The sequence below is a fragment of the Symphalangus syndactylus genome, chromosome 9 (assembly GCF_028878055.3).
Source record: "Symphalangus syndactylus isolate Jambi chromosome 9, NHGRI_mSymSyn1-v2.1_pri, whole genome shotgun sequence".
NCBI classification, from domain to species: domain Eukaryota; kingdom Metazoa; phylum Chordata; class Mammalia; order Primates; family Hylobatidae; genus Symphalangus; species Symphalangus syndactylus.
In genome coordinates this window covers 95,096,997-95,118,105 of record NC_072431.2, presented here as the reverse complement: position 1 = coordinate 95,118,105, position 21,109 = coordinate 95,096,997, and the positions used below count along the sequence as shown (strand labels likewise).

The 21,109-nt window shown below is 39.7% G+C and overlaps 1 protein-coding gene across 1 annotated transcript; it reads right to left on the bottom strand.

The window, feature by feature from the left end:
- Positions 1-13,764: 13,764 nt before the first annotated feature.
- LOC129490741 (HIG1 domain family member 1A, mitochondrial-like) lies at positions 13,765-15,818 on the bottom strand. Its single transcript, XM_063609968.1, has 2 exons — positions 15,708-15,818; positions 13,765-14,257 (listed from the first exon to the last, which is right to left on the bottom strand). Exons 1-2 carry the CDS (start codon positions 15,816-15,818, stop codon positions 13,880-13,882), a joined length of 489 nt encoding a protein of 162 aa, XP_063466038.1. The 3' UTR covers positions 13,765-13,879.
- Between the last annotated feature and the right edge of the window lie 5,291 nt (positions 15,819-21,109).

Genomic DNA, 21,109 nt, shown 5'->3' with positions numbered 1-21,109 from the left:
TCATATTTCTGAATTTTAATAGTTGAATAAATTCCTTGGGTTTTTCTGGAAGTCATGTCATCAGAAGTAATCATTTTTCCTCCTCTTTTCAGTTTCTGTGATTGTTATTTCTTCTTATTGCAATGGCTGTGTAGTAAGTAGATCAGGGATTGGTAAACTATGAGGCATAGTCCAAATCCGTCTGTCTGCTCTTTTTGTATGACCCATGAATCATTTTCACATTTCAAATTGGTTTTTATGAAGAACTTTCTTTATATCTTCCATGCTGTCTCTTGGCCAGCAAAACCTAAAATATTTGCTATATGGCTCCTTACTAAAAAAGTGGGATGGTTCCTGTTGTAGACTAAGAAAGGTACCACCCAGAACCCCCCAGCTGTGCAGCTGCAGAGAGTGCAGTCAGTAAAGTGTCTCCAGCTGGTGAAGACTCCTCCAGGGTGGGCCAGCTCACTCAGAGGAAACCCTCCTTGGCATCTCGTAATGGCTTTCCAAGTAAGATGGGGTAGAAAGGCCAGGCAAGGAACACTTGCTCCAGAGCTACCATCAGCTTGGCCAAGGCTTTGCGGGGCTGAGTCACAGTCGAACTTCTTTCTTTAAGAAGTCTTGCTTCCCACTCCTGCCCTTCACAGGTTTTGATCCATAATGAACATCTTCTACCCCAAGTCCTGCCTTGACATCTGCTTTCTGAAAACCCAACCTTTGGCAGGCTGTGCTGTTGAGTACAATATTAATGATCCTGATAACAACAAACCTATCTCCTTCCTTCCTTCCTTCCTTCCTGCCTTCCTTCCTTCCTTTCTTTCCTTCTTTCTTTCCTTTCTTTCTTTTCTTTTCTCTCCCTTTCTTTCTTTCTTCTTTCTTTCTTTTCTTTCTTTCTTTCTTTCTTTCTTTCTTTTCTCTTTCTTTCTTTCTTTCTTTCTTTTCTCTTTCTTTCTTTCTTTCTTTCTTTCTTTCTTTCTTTCTTTCTTTCTTCTCTCTTTCTTTCTTCTCTCTCTCTCTTTCTTTCTTTTTCTTTCTTCTTTTCTTTTCTGAGACAGGGTCTCACTCTCTCACTTAGGCTCTATCATCTTATTTCTAACTTGGAGAGACATGACTCTTGTTCATTGCTATATAAAATATTTGTTGTTGATTTTAAGTGGATATTCCTTGTCTCTTTAAATAAGTTTATTACTATTTTTAAGAGTGATTATATTTATTAAGAATTTTATGAAGAATGGGTTTTACATTTTGTCATATATATTTTAAGCATTTTTTATTTTTAAATTAATGTAAATGGATTACACTTAGAGATATTCGAACATTGAAACATGCCTGCATTCTAAACTTAGAAAACAATGTATAAATTTTATTTATTAATTCATTTGCATAGTACCTGCCAGTGTTTTAATTTTTAACATTGAATAAAGTTAATAGTACTGTAAAATTAACTTTTTTTAGATAAAATCTATGAATTTTAACACATGTATAAATCTGTGTAAATTGTGGGAGAATTGCTTTAACCCAGGAGGCAGAGGTTGCAGTGAGTTGAGATTGTGCCACTGCACTCCAGCCTGGGTGACAGAGCAAGACCCCATCTCAAAAAATAAAAATAAATAAATCGACCATGTTTATATGGGTCTATTTTTCTGTGTGAGTCTTCCAACTTTATTCTTTTTCAAAATTGCTTTGGTTTTTCTAGTTCATTTGCCTTTCTATATTAATTTTAGAGTCAGCCCATCTATATCTACAAAAATCCCCCAGAGATTTTGATTGCAATGGAGCTAAACTTACAGATCAATTTGGAGAGAATGGGCATCTTGACTGTGCTGAGTGTTCCAATTCATGAATATGGTACGTGTCTCCATTTATATAGGTCTTCCTCGATATTTCAGAAGGATTTGGCAGTTTTCAATATACAGTTCCTGCACATGTTTTGTTAGTTTTATACCTAAGTATTTCTCTTTCATTTGAACTATTTAAATGGCATTTTTTTTTCAGTTTCCAATTGTTGTTGCTAATATATGGAAATACAATTGATTTGTGTATGTTAACCCTTTATCCTGTGATCTTACTAAACTCATTTATTAGTCTTAGGATTTTTTTGTGTGTTTAATTTTATCAAATGCTTTTTCTGCAGCAGTTTATGTATGATCATGTAATTTTCATTCTTTAGTAGGTTTGTATGGTAGATTACATTGATTGATTTTTGAATGTTAACCTAGCTTTGTATTTCTAAAATAAAACTCACTTGTTTCATTGGAGGAACATACAAGAAAAAAATACCCTACTGGTAATGTATTAATCCCTTAATAATTTGCTGGAATTGATTTGAGAGTGCTTTGTTGAGGGCTTTTTCTGCCTATATTCATTAGGGATACATGTCCTTAGTTTTCTTTTTTTTGCGTGTTATCTTTGTCTGGTTTGATATCAGGTTACTGTTGGCTGCATGAAATGACTTGTGGAAAAAAAATGTGTATTTAAAGAAGTACTATTACTTCTTCAAATGTTAGAATTTACCAGTGAAATTATGTAAGCCTGGAGCTTTCATTTGAGGAAGGGTTTAAACTACCCAATTTCATTACTACGTATAGGACTAGTCATATTACCTATCTCTTTGTGGGTGAGTTTTGACAGCTTGTGGCTTTCAAGGAATTAGGCCATTTTATCTAAGTTGCTGAACTTTTACTCATAGGGTTATTGCAGTATTCCCATATTATTTCTTTAACGTATATAATGTTTGTATTGTTACTCCCTCTTTCATTTCTGATGGTGGTAATTAACATCATTTCTATTTTTTCCTTTGTCAGTCTGTCTATAGATTTTCCAAAATAATCATTATTTCAAAGAACTAACTTTTGGTTTTATTAATATTCTCTGTTGTTTTCTTCTTTTCAATTTCATTGATTTCAGCACTTGTCTTTATTGTTTTCTTTCCTCTGCTTGCGCATCTCTATTTTAATTATGCTATCATATCTAAATACTTAATCACCTAATTTTCTTTCAACTCTTAAATGGTTTTAGTATGTCTTCAACCAATTATTCTTTAAAAATATATGTCATATAATATTTTGAACGCTTGACTCTGAAAATTTACCTTTGGTGGTCATACATGAAAGCCAACTTAGCTAGATATAAAATTCTTAGGTTATAACACATCTTTTTTTTTCTAATTCAAAGACTTCTATTGACTTTCATGTTTAATGGTTATTATTCTGGTTTGTTTTGAGTAATTTTAATAACCTCAGTTTATTTACAAAATTCAGACTAATTATTTTGTTCCCATGCCAACAAAATACATTTGTTCCCAGACAGCTGGTGTGATGCATCATTCTAAGACTTGTTATGAGAGATAGAACCACATTTAATTTTGGCCACATCTTATTCTCATGACAGTTTGAATACTTGCCTCTGTTTTCTGAAAACAAACAAAACAAAACAAAACAAAAACCCTGAACCACAGTGTCAAAGACAACACATTTTTTTTTAATGTAGGTGTAGCTTCACTGACATCTAGCATATAGAGATGCAAATTCAACCTGTAGAGATGTCTGAGGCTACCCTGGTTCTTGTTCCATCATAGGAAACTGGTTTTCCCTCCTGCAAATGGGAATATTTTCTTTATTTTTGCAATTCAAGTGTTTTGCCAAGAGGTTTACAAGTGTGGGTCAATTTTCAATAACTTTTATCTGGAATGTAGTGAGTTCATCAAGTCTCCAGGTCTTTCTTCAGCTCAGAAAAGTTGTATTAGATGATAGATTTCATTATTTCTTTCTGTAGCATTTCTGGTTATGTACAATTCAGGCCTCTCCTTTGTAAATCATAATGATTTGCCATTTCCTATTCTGTATGTCTACTGACTTTCAATTTGCATTGTATGTTTTTCTCTGTAGTCAGTTCTCATTTAGTTACCTTTTAATCTCATTTTATTCTCTTATTTTCAGATTTTTGCACCTATTTATTGAGATTATTTCTATTTGCACTCTTCTAAATATACCGATTAGTTTTCTGAAATTGTTTTCTAAATCTTGCAGTAAATATTTCCTAATCCTATACTTTTCTTCTGAGTCTTTATTACATTGTTATTTTTCCTTTTTTTTTATTACCTAAAAGGCAATGGAGGTTAAATGGACATTTGTTCAATGAATAAGAGGGGTAAGAAAGGTGAAATCTTTCCAGATATTGGGTATGTGAATTACCTTTGGCCCCTCTTTGACTCTACTTATGTAGTGGTTGAATTCACTTTTCAGATCTGTAGCTGCAAGCTAACTGATTTGCACAGTTTCCAATCTAATACCCAGGCTTTTAATTAATGTGTCTTTCTATTAAGACAGCATCTATTCCTACATCTGATGTTCACCTGTCTGATAGTGATGGAATGCATGAACAAGCATAATTCCCATGGCTATCAACTTTCTTCCTATGTCTGCACATGCCTATAATAAGTTTCTCTTGGTGGTTACTAACCCCATGTACAATGCTCAAATGAAAGTTTTCTACCTGGCATTCACTCTTTGACTGTAAGAAGATGTCATTAGATCAGAGAGGTTTATAGGCAGATGGGAACAGTAGTTCAGCTGTGTCCGGTCATTGAAGGAAAGACTTATGCCCAGTGTTCTGGGTGGTAAAACTGGAATCTCTGAGTCAGTGGTGGTACAAAATACAGTAAATACAGTATCATTCTACATTTTATCTCTTTTTTTTGTATGCCCATTTATTGTGAAGTTAGAAGACACTAAATACAGAGCTATGAGCCAACATCATTTTGTGCCAGAAGTCCACTTCTAGTATATTTTTAAAGTATTAGGTTTTGTTGTAAAATCCAGCCAAAATCTAAGGCATTTATTTTGAATGAAGACACACTGCTGTTTGTCTTATCATATACACCTCCTCCTACACACTCTTATATGTAAATATGCCAAAATTAAATACTCACACTGTACACTCACTCCAGACACTTGATAAAGGACTTTTGAGGTAATTTATACATATCTATTAAAGTAAAATAATAGCAACTGTTGTCAAAAATAGCATCCACTTAAGTATATGCACAACTGATGGTCTTTAAAATCATTTTATGTTGACCCATTTTTTTCATTTTATTATAATGCTGACATAATATTCTTTTCCAAATCACTTCAGAGTTATCAACTCCTCTCTCTCACAAATTCCCAGTCCAATTAGCAAATCCTTATGAATCCCATTAAAGAATTTTTTATAGCGTCTTGCAGAGTTCCACATCCAACATTATCTATTTCTAGCCTGTGGTTCTTCCCATAGGAATTCTTTTGCAATTCTTAAATGTCAAATCATTTATTTTCAAAAGAAAAACTGATAAACAAATTGCAGAAAAATGTGTGTTTTTCTCCCAAGAAAGATTACTGCAAAATATAGGAAAAACTCATAGACCTCTGATTTATCATCTACAATAATCCTGCTTTCCACATTGGCCTCAACTAGTCCCACACTTCTTTCCTTCCTAATCGCAAAAGCATAGCTGGGGAATGGCATTAACTATGGAACCAAAGGCAGGAAAATGCTCAATTTAAAAAGCTAGGAAGACATGGGCTGTATATAGTTACGCATTTTTCATTTAAAACATTTTTAGCAGCCATCTTACTGATTGATTTTCTTTGCTCTCTATTGGCATGTGTTTTTTAAAAGGCAGTTAATGTGGTCCAAACCACTGTTTTTACTGTTTTTAGATCCCTGTTTTTCTTTGTTTGAACAATGGCTGTAATCATGTTTTCTCAGGTCTCTTAGAAGTTACACTAATAAGAAGTAGCAGACAGTTCTGTCCCATGCATTCTAAAAGCAGCTTTCTCATGTGGCAAGACAAGAAAGGAAAAAAAAAATCATCGAACCTAAAATGAGGCCCTATATCTGAGAGCCTGTGAGGTCATGTCTGCACAGCATTTTCGAATTCTGCTAACGTTTTTCTAATGGAGGTAGGGGTGAGTTGGTAATGACATAAAGGGCCCCTGAGAGGAAACTGTCAACTTTTGCTTAGGTGACAAGACCAGTTCAGAAAAACAAACAAACAAACAAACAATGATACAATCAGCTCTCTACTCCTCCCCTCCTCCACTTGTAAAAATGGAGTTGAAGCTTGTCTAAATCACCTCCACAGCTTTCCTCTGCCTCCTTTGAAAATAGGTGTTGATGTACAAATCAATACTCTTTAGTTCTTACTACCCTCACTGGAAAAAGTACAAAGTTGGCCAAATGTGTTTCTGTAAAGTTTATTTCCAAGCTAAACCCAAGGCACAGTTGTGCCCACAGGACCATCTGTTGGCTCATCAAATAAGCACCAGAAAATACATCTGGCTGTGCGTCTGGGAAGCAAAGGTTAATTTCAAAATTGGCAGAAGAATTTGTGGGGGGAAATCTCTAATTGTCTTATGCAATGACTTAAGAGACCACCTTAGTGAAGAAAAATCCCAAAGAGCATGGCCCAAGGGCCTAGTAAGGCAGAGAGTAATGAACTGCTCTGCCTCACAAGCTGAAGCTTAGGTTCCCAGGGCAATCCCCAGAAGGAAGAGAGCTAGCTGGTCCTGGAATAGGAAAGGGAGGACTAGGATGGTGGGGTGGAGGGAGACAGCCCAGAAGAGTGGCTGGAGGTCGAAAGCAGAAGAGAAAGCAGTCTCCCAGAAGTTCTCCATGGTGGGTATGATGGAGATACTTTTAATATCTGAATTGTTTGATATCTAGTCTTAAGTTTTTTGCATTATATTGTCAATTCTCTTTATTTGCCATATTTATATCCTATGCAGTTGCTGCAAACACTGAATCTTACAGTGGGGAAGGCCTTTTAAGGCATGATGTCACAGGCAGAAATCATAAAGGAAAGATCAATGAATTCAATGCATAAAAATTTAAAAATTTAAAACTGTGTAGCAAAGAGACAACAACCTACAAACAAAATGACAAACTGGAAAAAAGCGTTTATGGTATTTTTGAAGAAGGTTCATATTCTTAATGTATGTAATTCTTTACAAATAAACAAGAACATAGAAATATAATTAAAAGATACAAGCAAGTGCTATGGACTGAATATTTGTGCCCCCAAAATTCACATGTTGACATCCTAATCCCCAATGTAATGGCATTTGGAGATGAGGCCTTTAGGAGGAAATTAGGTCCTGAGGGTGGAGCCCTCACGTGGGATTAGTGCTCTTGTAAAAAGAGACATGAAAGAGCTTGCCCTTCTCTCTCTCCCCTCTATCAAGTGAAGACACAGCAAGAAGATAGCCACTTGCAGACAGGAAATGGCCCTCACTAGACTTCAGGTATGCTGGCACCTTGATCTTGGACTTCCCAGTCCTCAGAACTGTGAGAAATAAATGTCTGTTGTTCAAACCACCTTGTCTACGGTATATTTGTTATAGCAGCCTGAACTGAATAAGACAGCCAACAAATCTACCCCTCTTCGAAGTATAACTAAAGACCAGGAAAAAAAAAAGAAATAAAATAAATTTGAGATCACAGTAACCAAATAAGTGAAAATTAGAATGATATACTTTTTTTAACCCATGAAATGGGCAAAGATTAAGGGAAAAATAACATCTGTCGTCTGTCAGTCTGTTATGTTGGAGAAAAAAGTCTACATCTACTGATATGGGAAGCAACGTGATACATGCATTTAAAGGGCAACTCAGCAAGGGTAAAATATCAAAAGCCAGCACCAGATAGCAAAAGTCTTGAAAATGTGCACACTCTTTGCTATAGCAAATCTTCCCTTAGTATTTTTTCTAAGAAAATTATTATAAATGTTCATCTTTAACTATAAGAATTTTTAACACAGTGTTGTTTAAAATAAGTACCCAACCATATAATGCTTGGGTAATTAAAGCATGGTAAATGCAGACATGGAGTATCATGTAGCCATTAAAAGACCATTTTAATACATGGAAAGTGTCCACAATATACAATGTAATTAAGTGAAAAATCAGTTTATAAAACAATGTCTTCAGTTATTCATGTAGTCAATTACTTTAATAAATATTTGTTAAGTTTCAATATGTGCCGTGCACCAGGCAGTGGTCACATAAGTAGTACTATAACAGTCCCTGACCTATTTTTTAAACTATATGCACACAGAAATATATATTACAACACATACACACAGAAAAAATACTGGAAGGCTATCCACTAAGGTATTAATAATAGGTATCTCTGGATACATGTGATTTTCATTTCTTACACTTTAATTATGATTTCTAAATTTTGTACAGTAAACTTATTTCCTTCTGTAGGAATACAAATCTTAATTTTTTTAATCATTTGCCTGTTTTACTCTACTTTTCTTTTTACATTCTTTAACCATTTCCCCCTCTCTCCCAGTGTGATATCTTGATGTAGAACCAGAATAGGAAATCAATTTCACCTGAAATAGTAAAGTGGCCCAAGACAGACAGTGAGGCTGAGGAACTTTGCAGGCAAAGAAATGCATGCTGAGTACAGTAACCTCCTATTTATCAGAAAGGAAGAAGAATGGTACCTATTTGGATTATCAGAGATTTAACTCATAGCCCAAGCTTCTTTTGAGCATCTCCTTCTGTCTACTCGCACTGTCACTTTCCACCTGGTTCCCTGAGGCTGGTTTTCCCACCTCCAATCTGTCCTATGTCTCATGCTCTCCACACTACCTAATACAATCCAAGATCTTCAGCCTGGCATTCAGAGCCCATCTGCCTGGTCCCTGCCTACCACCCTTCATTATCTTCCATACACCTTTCAGTGCAGTCCAACCCAACCACTGCCTGCCCTGATGGCCTGCCCTGTGCTGTGGTTTTGCTCATGCTCTGCCTGGTCAAAGCCATCCCTTCACTCACATCTGCTCAAACCATACTTTCTCCACAAGACTTTTTCAGCAGTCTTCCCCAGGTTTCCCCATATGTTTGTACCTGTATTATGGCACATGTCTCTGCCTGACATTGCAGTTCTTTGTATGAGAGCTGTATCTTCTCTTCGTGTCCTTAGAGTGCACAGGAACTCAGTGCACATTTTCCCCACCGAATTCACCATGCTAAATTGGAATTAGCAATTTTCTTTGTATTTATTTATTTTTATTATTATACTTTAAGTTCTAGGGTACATGTGCACAACGTGCAGGTTTGTTACATATGTATATATGTGCCATGTTGGTGTGCTGCACCCATTAACTCGTCATTTACATTAAGTATATCTCCTAATGCTATCCCTCCCCCCACCACACAACAGGCCTCGGTGTGTGATGTTCCCCACCCTGTGTCCAAGTGTTCTCATTGTTCAATTCCCACCTATGAGTGAGAACATGCGGTATTTGGTTTTCTGTCCTTGCGATAGTTTGCTCAGAATGATGGTTTCCAGCTTCATCTATGTCCCTACAAAGGACATGAACTCATCCTTTTTTATGTCTGCACAGTATGGAATTAGCAATTCTCAAAGAATGAGAGTGTATAAGTGCACTGGCCACAAAATAGTCTAAATATTGTATTTTTTAACAGAAGAATACTTTATTTATATAGCATTCTACCATTTATTTATAAATCTCTTTCACATAATGAGAGCCAGACTGGGCAAATATTTTTATTTGCAGTTTCCTGGGAAACTGATTTATCTAATGCTACATGGATATTCAGAGGGCAGAGCTGAAATATGAAATCTGATTTCTTTCTTCCCAATGCTGTGTCTTTTGTTGAACTAACTGGTTTGATTTAGAAGGAACCTCAAGATCTTGCAGTATGAGGGGCATCATTTTAATATCCATTGTCATTGTAGAAATTCTGATGATAGGAGCTTTTTGGTTATTTTGTGTCTGAGTAGATTGGAGTTTATTTTGTGATTAATTCATCTGGCAAACCAGCATTGTCAGTGCCTGGATGGTCCAGCTGGCCATCAGACATTTGCGTCCTGGCCTGTAGCATGACCTCTAGGTATTCCTCTCTTCCCAGGTGGGGAGCAGGGCGGCCTTGCGTCACGGCTGACACTGCAGGCTTGCCCGGCCTCCTTCTCGGAGGTCGTTGGACCCTGTAGATTTTCCTACAAATGTCTCTGGCATTCGAGAGGAGAGTAAGCCCCACAGAGCCTGCTTGTTCACAGAGGGCCTTATCAGTTGTTGATGAGACCCTGTCTAGGCTCACAGACAGGCAGTTTCCTCCAGCCCCAGAGCCCGAGCCCGCTGTGGAGCCAGAAGAAGGTGATAAGCCTCCGAGAAGATTTTTTAGGAGCCTTGCCTATCTTTCACACCAAGTCGCCAGGGTACATTTTCCATGGTCACCATTTACAGATAGGGTGGCTGCTCTCGGATAAGGCTGGGGGCCGGGAAGGGCGGGGGAGTCATTAAAGGGGGCAAATGGTTTTTCCAATTAGCTACCCTTAGGAATCCTCCAGAATTCTAAAGGCTTTGTCACTGACAACTTTTTTTTTTTTTTTTTTAATTGTAAAAGTTCCTCCCTAGCTGGCCAAGTAAACCCTTCCTGGTTGGCCCTAAAGCAATCAGACAGGGCAGGACCAGAGCCTCAGAGAACGGAGTCCTATTGGGCTTTGACTATTGGGAATATTTTGTCTGCAGCTGCCAGGCAGGAAGGCTGTGGTGATAGGGGCGAAGGGGCTGCCACAGAAAATTCCAGTGTAAAGCCCAGTCACTCAGACCCGTCAGGCTATGGTTTATAGAATCTACCACAGACTGACCCTTTGACGGAGTCTTCCCGCCAACTATGTAGGGCAAAAGCAGAGAGTAACACAGAGAGATGGGTCAGGTGCTTGGCTGGAAAACGCAAGACAGGGTCCTATTTCTAGGACTCAGAAAACTTCTCTTTTTTGGACGCCTTTTTTTTTTTTGAAATAAGGTCTTGCTCTGTCTCCCAGGCTGGAGTGCAGTGGTGCAATTATAGCTCACTGCAGCCTCAAACTCCTGGGTTTATGCCATCCTCCCACCTCAGCTTCCCGAGTAGCTGGGACTACAGGCGTGCACCACCACGCCCAGGCACATTTTGTATTTTTTGTAGAGACAGGGTTTTGCTATTTGCCCACGCTGGTCTCAAACTCCTGGACTCAAGCAATCCACCCACCTTGGCCTCCCCAAAATGTTGGGATTACAGGTGTGAGCCACTGCCCCCAGCCCATGTTGCTTTCAGTTTTTTAACTGTTAGTTTTGTTTTGGTCATTACCCCTAAGGGCAGATATAGAACGTAGCCTGCTAGGGAAAATTTGAGAGTAAAGCATGAGGTTTGGCGAGAATACAATGGTGTGTGTGTTGGTGGGTGGGTGACAGAGGCTGGCAGCAGTGTCAGATTGGCTACTCTAGTGTGGAGTTATTTTATAATATGCCATCCAAAAGGCCACTCCCTTTGTGGATTGAAGTTTTCCAAGAGTTAACACTCAGACTGTTATCAATGCTGTTAAACACGCTGGCATGTTTTTTCCAATGTTGACTCACATGATAATCTTGCTAAGGTGGCTCAGATTCCACAGTGTGGAGCAGGCAGTCTGGGTCTAGCTCATGTACTTTGGCAAGATGATGCTTGTACTGCCTGTAGGAAGGTGACAGGAATAGGGCTGTAGGTGGTAGCCGTAAATGTCATTATTATCATTATTCTTTCTAGCAAGTAGCAATGATGTGAGAATGGACTGGGGCCACTACTATGAAAGGAACACATAAGCAAAGTAAAAATTACAAATACAAATGATGGGGCCTTATTTAAGCCTCTCTACCAGTCACAGAGAGAAAAACACTGGTAGCTGGTGAGCTCACTGTGTAAATACAATTGCAGGACAGCAGTTCCATTCCTCCATGGCTGAAGCTTGGACACTCTTCTTTCTGGTTTTTATTTTTCTTGAGAAACCTGAACCCTGGGGAGACAGACATAGGTAGAAATGCCTTTCCATTCCCCTTGGAAGAAAGAATCAGTGGTCTTCAGATTAGGTTCCCAAGATTAATATTTACCTTCCTGTCCTGCTTCCTTTATTTTGGAACTTGATAACTCAAGGCGACCGCCAGCGAGACCTCCAACTATTCATCCTCTATGTAAAATTCCATGCTGGAACATGAGTTTTCTGGTTTATTTTGAAGGCGGAAAATAGGTGCTAACAGCCTCAGCTCCTGGTGTCAGCGCTGTTAGCCACTGGATACTGCTGGGTCCCAGGCAGCCCACTTTGAAAGAGACAATTTGGGTCCAGCTGAAATGGTCATAATGTTGTTTGGAGGCCCCATGTGCCCTTTGAACTTTGCAGACAGACTCTGCAACTAAAGGGGCCTCAGGAACCATTTCATAACATCAATGATTTTTCTTTTCAGTACAGAGCTGCCAGAGTCATTAGGTACTTTGGTGTCTGTAGAAAGTGCCAAGCCCTTGGCAAATCTGGGTTCATTTACCAGGGTGGGTGGTAAGCTTATGTATGTCTATTTATAGGTGAGGAAATAGAAGAAGAAAGAAGGTTACATGGAGCTGTAGGAATCTAAATCCTAGAAGGTTCTGGATCCTGCAAACTACACTGCCTAAGTTTGTCTGGTTGTGCATTTAGCACGGCATGATCGATGGGGTGGGGAGGCTCTATTTCCCAGCTTTATGCTCCACTGTGGGTAGTTAGGCTCATGGGCATGCTAAGGCACTGGTTTTAGTATTCCCAGGGCCCATCAGTCTGAGACTCAATACCCTCCTGACCACTCATACTGGCCACTCGGAAGTCACGCCTCCCTTGCTTATGGTACATTATCCCACAGGTCTCTCTCTCACCAAGATGGAATCCAGCCAGTCACCCCCTGGGGAATCCCCATTACTTGAGTTACTATTTGTCCTAGCATTTATGAGTCTTCCTTTTCACATATTTTTTTAATAGTAAAATTAAGCAATGAAAGTATCCATTGGTAAATAAATACAATGTATAATTTTCTTTTTGCTTAAATGAAAGACATCTCTTGTTCTCTTTTCTTTTTTTTTTGACATGGGTCACTTACTTTAATAAAAACACATATACCATGTTATCACCATGGAATGTAAATTCAGATTAGACAAGAGAATTTCACAAGTGTAATAGCCTTCTGTATATTATATAAGTTGGGGTATACTGTTTAGCCAAACCAGCTTGCTCATAAGTCATTAATCAAATCCATTATAGGTAATTTGTTCAGTTCAATATTTACAATTCTTATGGAAAAAATAAGCAACGCACACATTTAAAAAGTGTTCATTTACCTTTGCATGAGTGCTTAAAATGCATATTTCTATTTCAAGATGACATTTAAAAATTATTCTAATATGTCAGCAGCAAAAATATAATTTGCAATTACAAAAAACTAAACTAGAATCCTTAAGTTATTCTCATGTTTACAGTTGTGATTCTTTAATAAATACTACTACTATGCAGCTCTATTGTTTAAGCTTTCTGGATTTGGTTTAAACACATGCATACATATTGTCAATTGTGGGAAGCTTTACAAGTTATATTCCATGAACTTTTTGGACAGAGTTCTAACAGAGCCAGCCAGTCCACAAAACAGGCAGACAAAAGTTGAATTAACTGGGGCAAATAGAACTCTTATACAACATCCAAAATATGTGAGATTCTGCAGCAAACTGGGAGTACCTTCAGGATTGGCCTGTTATCTTCTTTAGAACTAAGTTCATCTTAAAAATTTAAGGAGGTGGACATTTCAACACCATCAAGTGCATTTAGGTGACTTGTTTAGTGCATGTTTAAGTTAACCTGACTTCTCTGAATCACCTAGTTAGTAAACTAGTCACTAGTAATTCGGTCACCAGGCAAATCAAGCCTGCAAGAAAGGAAGCCAATATTCAAAATGCCGTGTTACCATCTAAACCCATACAAATTAGTTTATTTCCAACAATAATAGGTAACTTCAATAATGAGACATCTAACCAAAGCAAGGTCCTCCAACAAGACCAAGACAGCATCTCTTCTTCTAAGGCTTAGGTTTTGCCCAGAATTCCCGACACATGGAATAGCCCATACCAACAGTCATTGCTTCTACAACAAAGCCTTGGGCTGCCACACGCATGTGGATCAGATGAATGGACATTTTAGTATTTCCCCTGCTCTTCAGTTTGTATAATCCATATGCAACAATTGCTGCAAAACCTGCTATTTCAATGGGTACGAATGGTGCCTCTTTAGCTTCTCGAATAAGTTTTGATCCCTGATCTTCCTCATACGAAGGAAGGGAAACACCTGTGTCTGTTGACGTAGTGATTGCTTGAAGAATCTCCCTAGAGTGAGAAAATCTCTCACACGGCAACCGGCTTCCGATTCCTGCTCTGGTTCTCTTTTCACAATAGCGTCCCTTTCATCCATTATCTAATCAACAAGCATTTCAGTAACCCAATATTTTCAAAACGTATTGATTGTTTTAACAAAAGCAAGAAAAATAATAAAGTAAGACTTTATTTAGAAAATAATTTTAGAGCAACTTTCAAGATATACAATAGTAGGGGCAGTATACTTTCCACTTAATACTCAAATCAGTGTTTTTAAAATTATGTACCTGGAACAACCAGGCATCACAGGTCCCTTCAGGGAGGACCCAACTTCACTAAATCGGAAACTCTAGAAAACCGCTGCCCTACCCTACCCCTGTCATCTCTACAGAACTGTACCAAGACCTTGAGGCACACTTCAGACTTCTTAAAAATCCATCCAAATAATTCAGTCTCATTTGAATGGCAAATACAGTTTATTGCCTTTTAACTCTGAGAATCATTTAACTCTTTGGACAAATGGCATAACTCAGCGAACCAAACTACTGAGTTTCCTAGAGCTCTCAGATTTCCTTTCATTCTAGAAAAGCCAGGGGCTTTCTGCAAGAGTTAAAAAGGAGGTGATTTCTTTTTTCCTTTTCCAAATTTGCCAAGTTGTTTTCAGTGGATGTAAAAGATGTGCTTATTTTTGTTCAACGCTCAGTTTTAGGCCTTTTAGGCTTTTCCTTCCCCCTGCTGAAGGGACTTCAGAATTTAAAGTAAATATTTATTTAAAAAAATCCTCGCCTTAAGCAACCTAAGTGTCCATCAATGGATGAATGGGTAAACAAAATGTGGCCTATACATATAACTGAGTATTATTCAGCCTTAAAAAAGAGAGAAATTCTGACACATGCTAGAACATAAACCTCAAGGACATCATGCTAAGTAAAATAAGCCAGACACAAAAAAGACAAACACTACATGATTGCACTTACGTGAGGTACTTAGTCAAACTCATAGAGATAGAAGATTGAATGGTGGTTGCCAGGGACTGGGGGGAAAAGGGAATGGGAAGTTATGTTTAGTAGGTATGGCGTGTCCATTAGGGAAGGTGACAAAGTTCTGGCAATGGATGCTGGTGGTAGTTGCACAACAGAATGTAGGTATATACTTCATGCCACTGCTCACTTAAAAATGGTTAAGATGGGGCCGGGCACGGTGGCTCAAGCCTGTAATCCCAGCACTTTGGGAAGCAGAGGCGAGCAGATCACCTGAGGTCAGGAGTTTGAGACCAGACTGGCCAACATGGCGAAACCCCACCTCTACCAAAAATACAAAAAAAATTAGCTGGGTGTGGTGGCAGGCGCCTATAATCCCAGCTACTTGGGAGGCTGAGGCAGAAGAATCGCTTGTACCTGGGTGGTGGATGTTGCAGTGAGCCGAGATTGCACCATTGCACTCCAGCCTGGGCAAGAAGAGTGAAACTCCATCTCAAAAAAAAAAAAAAAAAGAAAAATGGTTAAGATGGAAAATTTTATTTTATGCATATGTTACCACGATTAAAAAACTATATACATATGTTATATGGGTTTTATCATCCTTTGACTGGTTCACGTGATTCTGAAGGGAGATGCTGTCCTTTCCCCAGCACTGGGACAACTCCATAGCTTTCAAGTCTTGCTAGCACCAAGGCAGCATGCTGTCAGGCAGATGCCAGAGTTCAGCCACCTGCAGTCAGGATCGCTGATGTCCAGGACATTTCACAGAGGCTTTTTCCTGGGTCTGTGTTCTTGGCAAAGTGATAATGCTCCTAATTAGCAGAGAGACCTTCATCCAGACAGCCTGACAGGCCGGGCCCTTAGACGTGGGGATGGGGAGGAAGCCAGAGGAGGCTCTTCTGCAGGATATGCTCCCAGGCTGAAGCTGACCCCAGCTAGGAGTGGCTGAGCACCCAGCTGTGGGGAGGCAAGGGCTGGAAGGAAGAGGGGGGCCCTAGATAGAGAGGGCAAGAGGAGAATGTTTTGCTGACAGAAAAGAGATATGTTTTAGACCAACTTCTAATGCTTGTGTGGTTTTAATCTTGTGGCCAGAGAACAGTGCTTTTCAGGATAAGCCGAATTAATTTACTGTCTTCTGTGCACTTCTTCCAATGAGGACCCAGGGAGCCCTCTGGGAAAGAATTTCTCTGTCCTTTTCTGTCTCCACTCTTTTTCTCCCATAATTAAAGCCCATGAAGACTTTGCTGAATGATTTATAACAAGTAGGGGAATCTTAAGAGCAGAACTTCATCTCCCACAATGTGACATCTAGCCCTTTCTCTTTCCCTGTGACAGTCCCTTGAATCTTAGAGACTGTGTACCTCACTGACCCCTATAATACTGTAGTGAATTCAATGGTGGCATCCCAAAACATATGTCCACCTGGAACCTGTGCATGTCCCCTAATTTGGGAAAAGGGTCTTTGCAGATGTGATTAAGGATCTCAAAATAAGATCATCCTGGATAATCCAGGCAGGCCTTAAATCCAATGACAAGAGTCCATATAAAAGAAAGGCAGAGGGAAATTTGAGACACGGAGAAGGCCAAGTGAGAATGGATACAGAGACTGGAAAAATGCAGCACAAACTGAGGAACTGCTGGAGCCACCAGAAGCTGGAAGAGGTAAGGAAGAATTGTTGCTTAGAGCAGTGGTCCCCAACCATTTTGGCACCAGGTACTGGTTTCAGGGAAGACAATTTTTCCACACACCAGGGAGTTGGAGGGGGATGGCTTTTCAATGATTTAGATGCATTACATTTATTGTGAACTTTATTTCTATTATTATTAAATTGTAATATATAATGAAATAATTATACAACTCACCATAATGTAGAATCAGTGGGAGTCCTGAGCTTGTTTTCCTGCAACTAGACAGTCTCATCTCTGTGGGGACTGGGAGACAGTGACAGATCATGAGGCATTAGATTCTCATAAGGAGCACGCAGCCTAGATCCCTCGCATGCGCAGTTCACAATAGGGTCTGCATTCCTGTAAGAATCTAATGCCCCTGCTGATCTGACAGGAAGCAGACCTCAGGCAGTAATGTTCCCTCACCTGCTGCTCATCTCCTGCTGTGTAGCCTGGTTCCTAACAGGCCACAGACCAGTCTGTGGCTTGGGGGTTGGGGACCCCTACCCTAGAGCCTTCAGAGTGAGTGTGACGAAGCTGACACCCTGATTTCAGACTAAAGGAATAAATTTCTGTTTTTTTAAGCCACTGAAGCTTGTGGTAATTTGTTAGAGCAGCTCTAAAAACTGAATACACAGGGATGCTGAAACTCTCCTGTGCACACATCACCTGGGGACCTTCCTGTGAGACAGTAGGTCAAGGCTGGGGTCCAAGATTCTACATTGCTGAGACATTTCCCATGACACAAATGTTGCTGACAGTTCCACACACTTTGAACACACAAAAACTAATTTGAGAAATCGACTTTCAAACAGAAGCACAATAAATAAACATTTTAATTATGTTTGGCTTGGAGCCACTGGTTAGCATTCAATCTTGACTTGGGCCTCTGCACTCTTTACCTATGTTTGGATTTTTATCACAGTAGTTGTCCTGATGTGTTCAGTGCTATATAGAATGCCATTATCTACGATCTCCACCCCAAAACTTAGAACCAATAATTACTTTTGCATAAAGGTCTCTGTGTCTCATCTTCCTTACCTGTTAAACAAGGGACTTGGACTAGGTTTGCTTAAGTTTCTTCCAGCTCAAACTTTGAGTATGGGATAATTTTCACGCCCAGAAAGAAGATTCTGTGGGTCTCAGTTATCTACCTGTGCCTTCAAACACCATCCTTTAACCTTAAAGCCTTTCTCCTCATTTTATCCTACACTAAGGAAATAAAGTATCCTAGACAGGATAGAATACTCCTTGCTCACTGCTGCTGTGATTTTTCTTACTGGTCAGCTGAGATAGCCATAGTGAGTGGTAAGCTTTCTGCTGAATATCTAATTCCCATGAACTAGTTGTCTTTCTGATCTGTCCTCTATTTTCAAGGAGAGGGTGTGTGTGTGTGTGTGTGTAATAAACTTCACTGACTTCATCCGTGTGGTTGGCTTGTGCACATAACTGAGTGAGAATGCTGACTACATCCAGACCATGTAGCTGTGATCTGTGTTCCTTTAGCACAATCCAGAAAACACCCATCTTCTGTGGGTGTTGCTCTGTGGGCATAAAGTGACCGCTGTCTTTATCAGAATGTCACTCCCTTAATACGTGGTTTTTACAAAAAGCACTTTACTCTCAGGATTGACACTGCAGAATTTTGCAAAGATGCTATACAGTGTCCAATAATCCCAGCCGGACAGCCATTTTCAAAAGCCACCATTCAGTTCCTCTGTTCTTATTGCCCAACCACACTCCACTCCCTGAAGTAAGCACTTAAAAGATTTGGTTTCAAAATATCCAAAAAATGGATAAGGCAGGAGCCACTCGTCAATGACACAGATTTTCCAGTTCATCGAAAATGCATTTACCTTCCTCACAGGTCTAGCGGGTGTCTCCTCACTGACCTTCACAGGCAAGTTGGAATGGAAGGGTGTTGCTGGAAATGGAGTGAGGTCATGTTAAACATGTCCCCAAATGTTTATGCTGAGGAGTGATCAGTAACCACCATCTTCACTTTACTTTGATTCATTTTGTTTTTCTTCACTGCCTCACCCCCTTCTCTTCCTGTTTCTGTCAAACTTGTTTGGTGATGAAAACAGAGATCCTCACAAGATACCTAATAGCTGTGAAGCCTGATAGTAGGAACACAACAGGGCAGGAGTCTGCTTGGGGGATCTGGGGACAGAGGCACACGTAGGACCAGCGTCTTCTCCTGGTACCTCTGGCTCTATCTGCTCTGTGCTCTGCTCTTTCTACCTTGCAGCTTCCTCTGTTTGGTCAGTGTCTCTGCTCGTCTGTTGGTTAGACTTACACATGGCACTTTCCAGCCACCTAACCTGTTTCTTGCTATATGTTGCCTTCCCTCCAACTGCATTTTGGCAAATTCTTTCCATGTGTTTTTGTTCAAATTCTCAAGGGAAAGAATTTGATCATATGAGTACCTTACCTTTTCATTGGGCCAATGGAAGATTGCTGTCCAGTCTCTTATTGGTTCTCCCAGATCATGTGATCTTTGGTCATGTGACTTTCATGGACCCAATCATCTGTGACTCAGGTACCACAAGGTACAAATCATGGCCCAGGCAGCAAAGGACTGAGGGCTGGGCCGCTTCCTTGTGAAGAGAGTTTAGACGGAGCTGGCAATTTCCAGGGTACAGGCTTTCCTCATCTTACCCTGAAAGGGATCTAGATATACAAACCAAATGAGGAGCTTCAGGGGATTGGAGGCCACAGGACACGGAGATACAGAGTAAGTACAGCCTGCCTCCTGGATTCAATATTGAAACGTGAGAATGAGTGAAGCCAGAGTCACAGAGAATTGAAGCTGACCTCCTTGAAAACAAGACCAAAGAAGTGTGTTCAGAAACCAGAAATGAGCTGGAGCCCTTGTAGAGGCTCAGCCCAACATATCAAAACATTGTTAGGGAGAGGAGGCTGAGGCCTTGCTGGAAGCGGCGGGTGTGAAAGGGCAGGAGAGGAAAGCTCTCAGCTGTGAATGTGCGCTGTGCTTGTGGAAGCGAATCGGGCCACAGCCTGCCACACTGCACATCAAGGGTCATGGCATTGTGTGAATTCCATTTGCAGGTCCCCTTTTTAAAAGGCAAAGCTGGCCTTCCTGGCTCTAATGGAGAAGAGCATCTTCAAGTTCACAGCCAGAGAGAAGGATGTTTCCCTGGCATCGGGAGACTTTTGACTGTCTGGGCTGGGTACCACATTGCTTTTGTGGTCCTCAAGCCCCTACCCATTGCCACGTCCTTCGCATTTTCTGTACTCCACTGCTTGGTCACTTTTACCAAAGATTTCTTATGTTTGAATAGCCATATGTGGCATTAAGAGTGACTTGACTTAAAAGCTAATTCAATAAAACTTCTGGAAGAAAAGAATACTTGCACAACCTGGGGATGAGCAGGGTTTCCACAAGCAGGACACTAAAACACTAACCATAAAAGAATAAAAATAATAATTTGGACTTCATCAAAATTAAAAGAGTTTGCTCATTAAAAGACACCTTTGAAAACATGAAATGAAAGCCAAAGACTGAGAGGAATATCCCAATGTGTATGCTTAATAAAGGACTTGCATCCAGAATACAGGCATACCGTTTTAGTGCACTTTGCTGTATTGCCTTTCATAGATAATGTGATTTTTACAAATTGAAAGTTTGTGGCAACCCTGAATCGAGCAAGTCTATTGGCACCATGCTTCCAACCACATGTGCTCATTTTGTGTCTCTGTCATATTTTGGTAATTCTTGCAGTATCTCACACTTCTTCATTGTTATTATTATTATATCTGTTTGGTGCTATGTGATCAATCATGTTTGATATTGTCATTCTAATTGCTTTGGGGTGCCACAAACTGTGCCCATATAAGATGGCAAACTTAATTGATAAATGTTGTGTGTGTTTTGACTTCTCCACCAACCAGATGTTTCCCCATCTCTCTCTCTCTCTCTATCTCTCTCCCTCCCTCCCTCTCTTCTGACCTCTCTGTTCCCTGAGACACAAAATATTGAAATTAGGTCAATTAGTAACTCTACAGTGGCCTCTAAGTGTTCAAGTGAAGAGTTGCACCTCTCTCACTTTCAATCAAAAGCTAGAAAAGGTTAAACTTAGGGAGGAAGGCATCTCAAAAGCCAACATAGGCTCACAGCTAGGCCTGTTGTGCCAAACAGTTAGCCAAGTTCTGAATACAAAGGAAAAGCTATTGAAGGAAATTAGAAGTGCTACTCTAGTGAACACATGAAAAGGAAATGAAACAGTCTTATTGCTGACATAGAGAACTTTTGAGTGATTTGGATAG

What these genes read in the sequence shown, in the direction of transcription:
- LOC129490741 (XM_063609968.1), bottom strand. Translation starts at nt 15,818, where the DNA reads ATGGAGTTGTCCCAGTGCTGGGGAAAGGACAGCATCTCCCTTCAGAAT. An exon ending in TATATAGTTTTTTAATCGTG is followed by an intron (nt 14,258 to 15,707) that starts GTAACATATGCA and finishes AATGGATGAAAG; the next exon opens with GGACGCTATTGTGAAAAGAG.